At 37.7% G+C, this 15,012-nt stretch overlaps 1 protein-coding gene across 6 annotated transcripts in view; it reads right to left on the reverse strand.

The window, feature by feature from the left end:
* Positions 1 to 15,012, reverse strand: part of PCNX1 (pecanex 1) — a 145,769-nt gene that overhangs the window by 22,538 nt on the left and 108,219 nt on the right. For 5 of the 6 annotated variants that reach the window (XM_084891969.1, XM_084891973.1, XM_084891972.1 and 2 more), the window contains 4 exons: positions 10,747 to 10,805; positions 8,636 to 8,851; positions 3,593 to 3,846; positions 695 to 925 (listed from right to left, as the gene is read on the reverse strand). In XM_084891969.1, the coding sequence (XP_084748095.1) occupies positions 695 to 925; positions 3,593 to 3,846; positions 8,636 to 8,851; positions 10,747 to 10,805 (760 nt within the window). The remainder of the gene's footprint in view (positions 1 to 694; positions 926 to 3,592; positions 3,847 to 8,635; positions 8,852 to 10,746; positions 10,806 to 15,012) is intronic. The other variant, XM_084891970.1, reaches the window with a different exon arrangement.

Below are 15,012 nucleotides of genomic sequence, written 5' to 3' on the forward strand. Positions count from 1 at the left end.
GACCAGAATTGAACCTGGGACCTTTCAGTCCGCAGGCTGATGTTCTATCCACTGAGGTAAACTGGTTTTGGCTAATTATGAAATTTTTATTAAAATGATTCTTACATATCATTATATTGGCTCGGCCACAAAAATATTTGTTATGGGTTACATGCGGCCCAAGTGCCGAGAGTTTGGTATACTTGAAACATACTGCCCACGTTTCAAGTGTTTAACAATAGCCAGATGTGGTGGTTTAGTAACTTCCACACTGGATCAGCATAGAACATTTTCATCGTCACAGATAAAGCTATTAAACTGCACTGGTTTACACTTTGAATTTGGTTTGCATTTAGGACAAAGATATTAAATTATTCTGGTGTGTGAGAGTATGTGTGTGGGGTGCTCCAAAATGTAGAATTTAAGAAGGAACTGCATATGACCTGTAACCTAATTTTGTGTATAGGAATGTGCATGCACAGGATGGAGGCCTCGGTAATTAGAGGGTGAGATTATGACCCTGCAGGTGAAAGAGCGAGGCAGGCCGCTTTCTTTAACTTGTTTTGGCAGAATTGGTTGGTTTGGCCCAACCATACTGAACCAGACAGGTCAGAAATAGGAAGGTCTGGAAAAATTGACCTCATGATAAAAAGCAGAGATAGTCTCCCCACCTTTAGAAAGACGGATTCAGAGTTATAAATGAAATAATCTCTACCTTTGCTCTTCTGGAAGAGCAATATTCGATCCAATTGAGGTAAATCACACAGAAACTCTCCCTGGATATGCCCGCCAGTCGGTGGTCATAGTCTTCATCAATGTTGGGATTAAATGTCGGGTCCACATCCACGTAATTTCTATCGGCGTACAGACGTAGTCCCTCCTGCATTGTCTCATTAGCCAGCCACTCCTCCAGCTTAGAAGAGGTTGTAACATAATAAATGATTCCCTAATGAGGAAAAGATAAAAGCAAAAATCTGAACTAAATCACAAATTGAATTAATTTCCATTTTCAGTAAATAAATTCCAACTGTTTATACTGATAGTAGAAATCAAAAATATATTATTCTGGCTCAATATTATAAAAATACAACTTAAGAATGCTATAATAATATGTACCTCAGCCCTTCCTGGATGAAAAAAAAAACATTTAATTTAATAATTTTAAAATTACAACCCACAAATTCAGCAAGGCAACTTCAAAAACAATTCTACTCTACTGACTTTAGGGCTTTTGAATTTAGAATCATTTAAGAGAGGTGAAAAGCCTTTATTGTGGTGCATTTCTTTTGAAAAAATTTATCACAGAAAACTATTAAATGATGCTGTGATCATAGCTGAAGTTACAGAAATACATCTAACTAGAGGCCCGATGCAATAAATTCGTGCAAGGGGCTCGGCCCTCCCTGCCTGAAGGTGGTTTGGCTGTCGGGCCTAATTAGCATATTATGCTTTTATTATTACAGCTGATAAAGCAATAGAAATACACATATTTAAGACAGAAAAAGCCAAACACACTTATTTAAAATTTGTAAAATCATTCTATTTATCTTCCTGATGTTGTGTTTAATAAAACATTAAATAGAAGATTCAAGGATCACCCCGGTCAGCACAAATAAGGTGTTATATATAGGTAACACCACAAAATATGAAAAATTCAAATAAGGGTCATTAAAATTTAGCACATATTTTCCTCCTGAAAATATATGCTTTGCCTACCAGCTCCCAAATCATAACCATGCTGTACTTCTGCAAGATCTTTAGAAAACAAAACAAAAACAAACAAACAAAACCAACCCTGCCCAAAGAGTTTTGGGCTTTGCACGTGGGTCCTGGCAGGTAAGCTCTGAAAGTTTCTGTTCACCTGGAGGCTTAGAGCTTTGCCCTCCAGGGGGGCTGGAGACTATTGTTGGCCACGTGGGTGCCCAATCCCATTTAAGTGACTTCACTCCAAAAATAACTCTCCAGCTTGAGAACCAGGTGAGCTTCCTTGATTGACAACACTCTGTATTAATCACACATTGTTGGCAGGAGAACCAGGCATTGTTGGTGCAATTCCACCGGAAAAGGACAACTGGCAACGAATGCCTTGGTATCTCTGGACTCTAACCTATGTGCCTACTTGGGTGATCTTAATCGGTATCCTTCCACCTTAATAAATCCTACCTCTGAGTATAATGGCTCTGCTGAGTTCTGTGAGCCCTTACAGCAAACTATTGAACCTGAAGGTGATCCTGGTGACCACTCAAATCTTGTAATAGTTTTATTCAGCTTGTTGAAAGTAGTGCAAAGCAGTGGTTAATTGCAAGGGCTTAGGAGTCAGACAAGCCTGGATTTTAAACCCCTAACTTTACTTGCTAGTTAGAGGTCTTTGGGCAAGTAAATTTCTAATTATTAATTTGTTTATTTGTAAAACAAGGACGTAACATTACATTAGAGAATTAGGTAAGATACATGTATGCGTATATATACATGCATGTGTGTGTATATTCCTCAGCACAGTGCCTAGAACATATGAGCTACAAATGGTAGCTACTAATATTAATGAACAATGAATAAGTTACACTGAAGAAAGAAAAAAAAACAGAGGAAACCTTCACAGGTATAATTTAGTAACTATACAGGATACTAGAGAATGGAAATCACAACATAGAAGCAAAGCACAAGTTTAAAAAATTATATATATACTAGAGGCCTGGTGTACAAAATTCATGCACTGGGGGCAGGGGGTCCTTCAGCCCAGCCTGCACCCTCTCTTATCTGGGACATTACTCTCACAATCTGGGACTAATGGCTCCCAACCACTTGCCTGCCTGCCAGCCTGGTCACCACTTAACTATTCCCCTGCCAGCCTGATCGATACCTAATTGCTCCTCTGCTGGCCTGATAGCCCCCAACTGCCCTCCCCTGCCCACCTGGTCACCCCAACTTCCCTTTTCTGAAGGCCTGGTCCCCCCCAACTGCCCTCCCCTGCAGGCCTAGTTCTCCCCAACTTTCCTCCCTCCCCTGCAGGCCCAGTAGCCCCCAACTGCCCTCCCATGCCAGCCATCTTGTGGTGGCCATCTTGTGCAAGGACGTGAGAGTCAATTTGAATATTACCTCTTTATTATATAGGATATATATATATATATATATATATATATATGATATATTAATTATCATTATGCCTTGAGGAGTAACGACTGACCTTATAACAACTGGATCACAGATCAGTGGGAGGGTGGGGGGGGGGTAGGCTGTGAGCTATAAGTAGGCAGCGGAGAGCTACAGGAAGGGGCAAGGCAGCAAGCTATGTGGGGGAGGAGGGGAGGGGCGGGGAAAGCTACAGGAGAACTACATGAGGGGGCAGGGCAGCAAGCAAGTGGGAGGCAGAGAGCTAAAGGAGGGGGCAGAGCAGCAAGCTATGAGAGGGGGACGGGGGGGGGGGGGGGTCCTACAGGAAAGCGGGGCAGCAAGTGGAAAGCTACAGGAGGGCAGCAGCGATTCGTGCAAGGGCTACCAGGATAGATAGATAGATAGATAGATAGATAGATAGATAGATAGATAGATAGATAGAGATATCTTTTTCAAGAAGAGTCTTCAGTTTTGAGAAGAGCTAAGTAAACGCATACCCTACCTTGACATAGTAAGTGGTGAGTACTTTTCGAAGATCAAAGACTTGAAGCATAGAAGCAGCACTGTTGTCAGTGATGCTGTAACCTTCCAGGATGTACTTGGTGACTATGACTTCCCAAGCCAGCCAGCGCTGGCCAAATGCAGCATTGAATGACAGTACATGAGGAACATGGCCGGGTTCACAACAGCAAAACCCTTCGTCTTCTTCCACACCTTCCGTTATAGCCTCTACTTCCCGCTGTTGACAGTAAGTACCTTAAAAAAAGAGACAGAGACCACTTACAAACAAAGGGAGGACAAAATCAGAAAGTGGGAAAACAAATGCTTTAAAGACAAGAAATTTAGAGAGAAGACACTTTATAGCAAATGAAAGTATGTGACTGATTGCCTTAGAATGGTCACTAACAAACTACAGCAAGCTCCTGAGACCATGCGTACTGCATATTCATCTCCTGCAGAATCACAACATGCATTAGCACATTCAAGGTGCTGAGGGTTTGTACCAGAGAGTAACTAACCTCCTTAATTTTTATTCCCAATTCCCAAGCTTTTCAAACTGGGTTTATAACTGCATTACTATCAAATGAAGACCAAATAAGTAAAGGTATATCTCATGGTTTGTGTTAATTCTGAAAAGGAAGAGTGGAATGAGAAATGAATCATCCCAGGGCACCGAATACAGAGAGACATGCAAAACTTTAAAGAATGAGAGCTCTGTTTACCAGCATCACATCCACGCTGCAAGCCAATATATTATATACATCTTGCTTATCTGGCTGTATAACTTGTAATAGTTCATTATAATTTAACTTAAATACATAATTAAAAATTTTCTGCTGCTAATTCCAACAATGATTTTTCTGTTGCCAATTCCAATAATATGGATAAGATTACATAACTGGCATTTGGGTTTTACCTGCTGACACAAGTTTCAATTATGTATGTATGAAGACTGATTATTCTGCACTAGCAAACAATGCTTTGAAGTGCTGTTCTTTTATACAAGATATTCATCAAACAAGCATTCTCTGCACTAGTGTTACTGAAGTAAAAATACAAAATTAGATTAAATATTGAATTAGACTCACAGCAATCTAATACTAGCAAAATATCACCCATCACACTGAAGCTAATTTTTAGTTTGTTATGTGGTCTTGCTTCTATTTAACTTGTAAATTCTTATATAAGGATTATAAAGTGATTATACTTAAATATATTAAATTTAATTATAATAAAAATAACAAGTGGCGCTATACATTTTCTTTTTCCCTTTAGAGAGAATGTATATACCGTCCATGTTTAAAACACACTGCTTTGAAAGAAAAGGTGCCAGGAAACCTAGTCCGTCATGGTGGTGGTGGTGGTGTGATAAAAGATACTGAACAGATAAGCTTAACTAAACTAATAAACTGTACAATTAGTACTCTAGAACCCTTAGCAATTCTATTATTTTCTACTTTAATTATATTGGTAAACACTTCCAAAATAATAACACATAGTAGTGATAAGAAAAACTCTTTCCTGAACTTGACAGTAAGAAGAATGCCTGCCCATGATATGACGATAGATAAACATACACATTTTTTTCCAGAACAAGGACATATGTAATCTTATAAGCATTCTTCAAAGAAGTAATGGAAATAAAATTTAATCAAATGTCCTTTGGCATCTTTTGAGAGAATCATGTTACATTATTTCCCGTGATCTATTAAAAGAAGGTGAATTCTATTAATATGCTTTTTTACTACTTAAATTAACTTAAAAGGACCAATTACTAAATTGGTGAGGGGTACTTAAAGTATTGCTGGGTTTTGCTTATTCTGGGTTCTGAGGATTTTTGCATCTATAGTCATCATACGTGAACTAAACTATAGTTACTTTTTTAGCCAGTTTGATCATCTTCTGGTATCAATATTACACTGATTTTGTAAAAAGTATTGAGAAATTTTCCTTCTTTATCCATGTGCTAGAACAGATTAGAGAGGTCAAAAGAATGACTCAATTTCTAGAAGGAACTTCCTGAGCTTGGGTTTTTTAAACTGTGGCATGAAGTTGGATCTATCCCTTAGGTTTGATATTTGTTTTGTTACCTCCTTATATTGACTTTATCCTCTTTCTTGGAAGGCAGTCAAAGGTTTTTAAGTAAAGGCAATAACACGAAGAGCTATATTTGTGCAGTTAACTTTGACAGTGGCTTTTAGAGAAGAGATGTGGCAAGAGGGTTCTGACATTAATTCAGAAGACACAGGAACATTGTTCAGAGTAGCAGAAAGTTAAATAAGGTATGAATTAACACAGGATATTTTTACGCTACCAAATAAACCCCAAGAATATTTTCTAGCCCTAGCCTGCTTAGCTCAGTGGATAGAGTGTTGTCCTGTAGAACAAAGGGTCCCTGGTTTGATTCTTGTCAAGGGCATGTACCTCGTTTGCAGGCTCTGGTTGGGACACATGCAGGAGGCAACCAATTGATGTGTTTCTCTCACATCGATATTATCTCTGTCTTTCCCTCTCTCTTCCATTGTCTCTAAAAATCAATGGGAAAATATTCTCAGGTGGGGATTTAAAAAAAAAAAAAAGACAATAAAAGAACCCAAAAGGATATTTTCTACTCCAACATACTCAAATAATACATTTTACTTCAAAAAATTAAGTCAACAACAAAAAGAAAAACAGTAAGCACAGGAATTATTAATAATTGAAAACAGAATTTTGGGACTTGGAAATGGATTCTAGAATATCTTTGAGGATCTACTACCAATATCCAGATCTTTCAGTCATTTGATAGTGAAAATAACTGGTAAAAATAAATAAAATTATAAAAACTAGATAGGTTAGCATTAATAATAGAGATAATCATGTAGGACAGGTGGTTAGAGAAGGCTTCTCTGAAAAACTGACAGTTAGGCTATTACTTAAAGATAATTATAGGATTAGCCAGATGGGAGATTGGTGGGAGGAGGGGGGATGGTTGGTACTTTCTGGGCAAAGGGAAAGGCAATAGGAGTCCTTAGTAAGGAATTTAGCAAGAATGTGGGAAGAATGAGATGATACAATAAAGCTAGCTGGAGAAGCTGGTAGAGGCCAGATCATGCAGTGTTGCAGGGCATGTTAAGAAGTTGAATTCTATTTTAAATGCAATGGGAAACCACTGAAAAACTTAAGCACGGAAGGGACATCGATCAAGTTTGCCTTTTAAAACAGTCATTCCAGCTGACTGAAGAATTACAGGTACCCCTTGCTATCCACATTCAACAAGGAATCAGACAGTAAGAGGTACTATGTTCCCAAATAGGTTTGATTTGAATTTTGTTTGGCAAACTAAGAATTTGAATGGCAAAGGATTTATCCAAATTTTTATTTGAAACTCCTTGGGAGACTGACAGAATTTGGATCAAATTTTCTTTGGAGAATTTCTTTCTTTTTTAAGAATCCTCACCCAAGGATATGTTTTTATTGATTTTAGAGAAAGGGAGGAAGGTAGGGAGAGAGAAAAAAAAACTCATCAACGTGAAAGAGAAATGTCGATTAGTCACTTCTCATACATGCCCCAAAGGGGAACAGAACCTCCAACCTCGGTACATGCCCTGACCGGGCATTGAACCCACAACCTTTGGTATATGGGACAATACTCCAACCACCGAGCCACCCGGCCAGAGCATGGTTTGGAGAATTTCTGATCAATATAGTAGATTGAGCAAATAATAAAAAGGACCTCCTTTCAATTCACTATTTGCTAGATAAAATAGCCTTCCACACATATTTGTTTGTTTGTTTTAAAAATGGTTAAAAGTTTAAAAGCAAGGGTGAAATCTTCAGGTGCCTACAATTTTAAAAAAAGCTGAAATCATAGCAGTGTTTGGAGTAGTGGTGAGTGGGTGCTGACTCTTAATGAGTCTACTAGCAGTTGGATTAGATTTGAGTAGCACTAAATAAGTCTCTAGAAGAGATGGAATTAAGGTCCATAATACAAGAATAGAAGAACAAGAGTGAGAGTGAGCAAGAGAGAGAAAATAAGAATTAGCTACAAATAGATTACAAATGAATAACAAACATCACCATTTACTGCCTTAATCTGAGTGTGTGTCTCACAAGTAAACTCTGATTTCCCATGAATGGAGCAACTTTAGAGAAGCACTTGTTCCATTAACAAAAGATATTATACGACATTTGTTATGTGATTCCATACCACAACAGCGTATAAGTCTGATTTGATCCCCTAGTTAGTCAAATGCTTTATTTCTTATTTCAGGTAAAAACACACAAGGCATTTCTTAGAATACATCAAAACACATGCTCTCTCTAAAAACTCTCAAGTCCAAATGTTCCCTAGATTGGAAAGATATACATTAACAGGACGTTCTTCAATTCCTAAAAAACACATTTCTATTCATACTTATAAGATATTCAACTTATAGCACTTGATAACATTAAGTTGATGTTTCTGAATGCATGATTTTCTGTGTGTAAATGCTTTCATTTGTTTTATACGAAATTGTTGAGGGCTGGTGAAGGAACGGGGAGTAACTGCTTAATGGGTGTGGGATTTTATCTGGGGGAGATGAAAATTCTTTGGAACTAGACAGAGGTGGTGGTTACACAACATTATAAATGTACTAAAAGCCACTGATTTGTCCCCTTTAAAACTGATAATTTGATGTGATGTGAATTTCACTCCAATAATAATAATTTTTTAAAAAGCTGTTAAAGACAAAGTAACTTGGTTAACTACTCTCTGCCTAACAATACACCACACTGCAGTCTGTCAGCCATCTAACAGATCACAGAAATTCAGCAACACTGAAAAACAAGTCACTTATACAATAGTGGTACTGTCTTTACATATATGGCATATTGCAAAAGTGAATCTTTTTGCAATATGGAATTTTGGAGGGAAATCTAATAATTTCTCTCTAACAACTTTCCTCATTCTACAAGTCCAAAGACTAAGGATCGAATTTTATAATTTTTGATTTGCAATGTAAACACAGAAAAATCAGATACCACAGGAGTCCATTATAGAAATAAGAGGTGTCTGTCTTACCTCTGAATTCAAGTCCCCGCAGCTGGAAAGTGACCAGCCCGTTGCCGATCTCGATAAGGTGTACTAATGCATTGAGGTAGTCAGAGGCAAGAATGAAACAGTCCCCTGTACTGTAGTTTCCCCACCGTCCTAGGAGCAAATCACCACAGAGACTGTGTTGTAGGGATCTGGTTAAATGTTCATAAAAGATGGAATTCAGATTGTTGTCATCTGATCCTACAAGAAGGGATTTTTTAAAAATGTTAAATTTCACCCTAAAATCACTTTATTTGAATATATAAGAGTGTTAAACATATTAAAACTAATTTCCAGTTAGGGTTGTATCTTTATTTTTTGACAAGGACAATAATATTCAAACTCTTACAATTTTTATACAAAAAAGAAATACAGAGTGATGGCCAAAGTTTCAGAATTTAGGGTTAGAAGTCACGTAACCTCTCTGAATCTCTGGTTCCCATCCATAAAATGCAGCAATTGGAGTAGGTGAAATCTAAGGTCTTTCCACCTTTTTAATAGTCCATAATCTTTTCTAACACTGTTTATTGAACTATGCCTTATAGTTAAAACCATGCAAGAGAAATAAAAAGAGATTTTTTTCTGAAAATCAGAACTAGAACAAAAAGACATACTAGTGCCGAAACCGGTTTGGCTCAGTAGTAGAGCGTCGGTCTGCGGACTGAAAGGTCCCAGGTTTGATTCCGGTCAGAGGCATGTAGGTTGGTTGCGGGCACATCCCCAGTAGGGGGTGTGCAAGAGGCAGCTGGTCGATGTTTCTCTCTCACCGACGTTTCTAGCTATCTATCTCTCTCCCTTTCTCTCTGTAAAAAAATCAATAGAATATATTAAAAAGACATACTAGTAAAGAAAATGGGTAATACAAGACTTGAACAAACAAGATAGTTCAAAACAAAGATAAATTATCAGTCAAAATAATTTATATATTGAGATGGCTAAAACTAATTTTCAATATAAATAAACTGTATATATAGAAACAGCAGCAAAGAATCTACAAAAGTTTAAGGGGAAAAAAAAGAGTAAAACATTACCCAATAAATGAAATGACCATCTTCAGAAATAACCCACACAAGGCAATAACCTATAAATGGGTGCCTTTAAACTCAACCTAACTAATAATAATGAAAGGGGAACCCCAGACTCTGTCTTCAATAAAATGGTATGGTATAATGCTCCGACTGACCACTACAAAGTATGCATACAAATTCATATTAACTCAGGACACGGCCACTTTGATATACAGAATGGCATCATCAGCATCGTGAGAATTCCATGCCCCTTACAAAGACATACTAGAGCTGAGATGGTTGTTTTATCTACTAGAATGTGATAATGACAGCCATTGATATCAATTAATTAGTTCTCCTTAATCCTATTTTATAATTATAAATTAATCTGATTATTATAATTTAGTTTCTTAAGTAGATAGCATTGCAAGGAATTTTCGAGTCAAATGAATACAAGTATTTCAGTCTATTTGGGAGTAATATTTCTTTTAGTAAATTAATACATTGGTTTTTCTGTGATTGGAGAAATGTGATTCACACTTTCTGTGTCAGATTACTAATGGGTGGGCCAACAAAAGTTCCCCAAACGACAAAACCAAGAACCAGACGTTAGAAATGATAACACTACCAAGTGCTACTCAGTAAGGCCCTGTGTTGAATGGCTATTGGCCCTCCTACATGACCTTTCTATGTCAATTAACTAAATTAATATTTACCTAAACATTCAGGGAAGGGGGGAAGCAAAACATATTAATAAAAACATATACTGGTTAGATTACATAGTATTCAAGACAGCTAACCAATTTTACTTTGACCATGTACTACTCTTTAACCTATGTAAGAATAATCTTTGAATGGCAATTTTTATCCCATTCAGTGTTCTTAAAATACATTTCATCAAATATGGATATCTAAGTTGTAGATACTCTAAGTCATGTATATTTTGCTAAAGTAAACAAAATAAAACAAAAGGTATTTTGTTTAAAAGTGACCATTTGGAACCCACACAGGATTCCTAACAAGTCGGGAGTGAAATATATATGTAACAAATTCATTCGACAGGCTTCTTGATTCACAAAGAGCTGTTACCTGGGTTTCTATCAAGCTGGGAAGCCAATCTGGTATTTGAATGATCCACTCGTTTTGTACTGAAGATGGCAAAATAAAACATTTTTAGTCATTTTTTTTATATTTAAAAATGCCTATTAAGAAAAAACTACTATACAATATTGATGAAATAAATATTACCACTTTATGACTATTGCTGAGAAAAATCTATGATTAGCATATTGATAAAACTCTGCAGTAACACAATATTAGAGGATTTTTTCACTTTCCCATATCCATCATACAAAAACACAGCAGTTATTTCCTAACTGGTGTGTCACTGAACAGTGTGTAGAAACATTGTTGAGTTTAATGGAAAAACATAATTGAGCAGGATGAGAAAAAAAAAAAAAAAAAAAAACCACACTCTTTATAGATCTTAAAGATGTACAGTGCATGAAAAATTCTTTGCAAGGGGAAGGTAACATCTATTAATACTCAGTGTTCCTTTTAACAGTGGTTCCCAAAACGTGGTCCACAGAACCCCGAGTAGGAAACTCAAGATCCTTCCAGGGAATTTTCCAGATCAAACCAATTTCCAAAATAATATTAAGCAATTATTTGTTTCTTTCACTGTGATGGCAATTGCACTGATAGTACAGATCAAGGTGGGTAAGACTGCTAGTGCTTTAACATGAATCAAGGTAGGGGCACCAGATTGTACTATTTGTTACTGCCACACACGCACAAGACAAAATACAATAAATAAAAATTCAACTTCCAGCCATAGCCGGTTTGGCTCAGTGGATAGAGCATTAGCCTGCGGACTGAAGGGTCCCAGCTTCAATTCTGGTCAAGGGTACCTGCCTGGGTTGTGGGCTTGATCCCAGTAAGTGTGCAGAAGGCAGCCAATCCATGATGCTCTCTCATCATTGATGTTTCTATCATATCTCTCTCCCTCTTGCTTCCTCTCTGAAATCAATAAAAATATATGTATTTTTAAAAATTCAACTTCTGCCGAAACCGGTTTGGCTCAGTGGTAGAGCATCGGTCTGCAGACTGAAAGGTCCCGGGTTCAATTCCAGTCAAGGGCATGTACATTGGTTGCAGGCACATCCCCAGTAGGGGTGTGCAGGAGGCAGCTGATCAATGTTTCTCTCCCATCGATGTTTCTAACTCTTTATCTCTCTTCCTTCCTCTCTGTAAAAACTCAATAAAATATATTTTTTTAAAAATTCAACTTCTACCTTAAAATGTTCTTAATGAACAAATATTAATTTTGTTAAATTACAAGCCCTCTTTCTAATACAGTGTGTGGCGCGTATAGCACCTCTGCTGCATGCTGAGTAGGGTGGGTATCTTGAGGGAACTGCTGGATTTATAAGCTGCACTGGGTACTTTTTTCACAGGAGACATTTTTACTTGAATGGCTGTTGGATAAACTATGATAATTCAGCCCTAAGTATTTGACAAACATTTCTCAAAAATGAAGACAGCAAGTCTGCCATTTCAAAGAAAACAACTGACAAGGATGGCACATCTGTTGCCAATAATAAAGGTTTTTAAGCAAAAATTAGAATTTTGGAAAATTTATATTTATCACCATGAGCTTGGTAGTATCTCAATACTCAAATATGGTTTTCTTTTGGGACTGGAGGTGATATGAATGAATACATTTTAAAAAATATTATATACTGAAATATGTCAAAATTTGGAAGCTCTACATTATTCAGTGAAGCAATATTCTCTAAATGATCAATAAAAGATGTTATAAGATTATACGTAGGTAAAAAGATCCATCCAAAGTGTTAGACTTTTCAGTAGATTATGATGTAACATAGTTCCAGAAATTCATGGATATGGCTTTAGATTCCACATTTCAACTAATCTTTAGAAAACAAACCATTTGTCGACTTTTACTGAAAGATCAAAGAATATCCACAGTTGAATAAAATGGCAATCAAAACAATTCTTTCTTTTCCAACTATGTCTGTGAGGCCAGATTTTCTTCATATACTTCAACCAAAACAGTACATGACAACAACAGACTGAATGCAGCAGCAAAAAAGAGAATTAAGCTGTTTTTTTTTGTTTGTTTGTTTAAACTCTTCACTGGAGGATGTTTTGTCCATTTAGTTTTAGAAAGCATGGAAGAGAGAGAAACACGAATGTGAGACAGACACATTGATTGGTTGCTTCCTGAATGCTCCTGGCCTGCAAATGAGGTACGCGCCCCTGACAGGAATCAAACCCAGGACCCTTGAATCCGCTGGCCCACAGTCTATCCACTGAGCCAAACCGGCCAGGATTTGAGCTGTCTTTTATTAAGCCAGACATTAAAGAGATTTATAAACCAATGAGTGACCCAGTGCACGAAATATGTGCATGGGGAAGGGGTGTTCCTTAGCTCGGTCTGCACCCTCTCCAATCTGGCACCTCTTGGGGAGATGTCCAAATGTGGGATCAGGCCTAAACTGGCAGTCGGACATCCCTCTCGAAATTCGGGACCACTGGCTTCTAACTGCTCACCTGCCTGCCTGACTGATCGCCCCTAACCATTCTGCCTGCTTGTCTGATTGCCCCTAATTGCTCCCCCACCAGCCTGTTCACCTCCAACTGCCCCCCCTCTGCTGACCTGCTCTCCTCCAACTGGCCCCTCTGCTGGTCTGCTCACCCCTAACTGCCTCTGCTTCAGCCCCGCCACCATGGCTTTGTCCGGAAGATCTCCTGGTCTAATTAGCATATTACCCTTTTATTAGTATAGATGACACTTTTCACTGATTGTTTTAATGGGATGGAAAATTTAGTTATTTTTATTTCAAAAATGTTATTTTTGTTTATTTGTAATGTTATTTTAAAAATAATGTTTTTAAAATAATAAACATTTAAATTTAAGTTTTCTAATACAGTAAATATTGGTATTGGTAGATAAAACCCACAACAACAAAACTCTTTGGAGACTTGCAATAACTTGTTGTTGTCAAGCCTCATCTGAGGATAATTTTTCCTTTGCTTTTCAGATAGAGTGAAAGGGAGGGAATGGGAGAGAGAAACATCGATGTAAGAGAGACTCATCGACTGGCTGCCTCCTACACCTGCCCCAACTTGGAGTGGGGAGCGAACATGAAACCCAGGTACGTTCTCTTGCCTGGGAATCAAACTGTGTGTGGTCCATGCTTTAACTGCTGAGGAGCACTGTCCAGAGTCCTAGTAACTTTTAAGAATGTAAAAATTTTCTGAGACCAGGAAGGTTAAGAATTGTAGCCACAGATAGAATTTGGGGCTAAATTTAACTTGTCCCAAAAGAACAGAATATTAAAAACACAGAATATTAAAAACACTAAAATATTAAAAACACAAAAGGAAAAACACCATGTGTGGTTTTTAGATAAAGACCAGAGCGAAAGTTTCAAATCCGTAAGCTAGTTCACTGTTTAAATAGTGAGACTACCATTTTCACCTATATGTGCCAACGTGTGAAAGAGTAGGAAAAACGCAGTCATGGAGATGGCCAGTAGAATGACAAAGCAGTACAAGCCTTTTCTGAATCAATGTTAATACATATAAAATGTTTAAGCTCCCTGACTCAGTTAGTTCCCTTACAGATAGTCTTTCTTAACTTAAGAGGAAAAAAGAAATTTGGAGAGATTACATAAAAGGATAATCTTTAGGCATCAGATTAAAGAGCCCAAGGAACTAAGCCTAAATGGAAAAAACTTCATGGACAAAATGGCCACTGAAAACTGAGCTTCATGAAAAAAACATAAACCTATCTAATAAAAGAGTAATATACAAATTAACATCACTATGATACACCCACAAGCCACAGCCACCAGCCAATCAGGAGTGAGTATGCAAAATAACCCAACCAAGATGGCTGCAGCCACAGAGCAAGCAGGAGGCTTGGGTTTCCTCGGCAATGGAGGAAGCCAAGCTTTCTGCAAATGCTGGTCAGCCTAGGCCTCCGCTCAAGGCTACAAACTTTCAATTACAGAAGATAAGTAAATCCCAACAAAAATGGTGGCAGCTACGGAGTTGGAGAGAGCAGGAGGCTAGAGTTGCTCCTGGCAATGGAGGAAGCCAAGCTCCTGCACCACTAGCCTGTCTTGGCCTCCACTCAAGGCTACAAAGTTTCAATTATAGAAGATAAATAAATCCCAACAAAAATGGCTGTGGCCACTGGGCGAGCAGTAGGCTACAAAGTTTCAATTATAGAAGATAAATAAATCCCAGATACTAGGGCCTCCGTTTAGGTCACTGGGGGGCATAGCTGGCCTGCAAACCACCACAGGCCAACCCATGCCCCAA

The sequence above is a fragment of the Pipistrellus hanaki genome, assembly GCF_964339955.1.
Source record: "Pipistrellus hanaki genome assembly, chromosome: 1".
Classification (NCBI taxonomy): domain Eukaryota; kingdom Metazoa; phylum Chordata; class Mammalia; order Chiroptera; family Vespertilionidae; genus Pipistrellus; species Pipistrellus hanaki.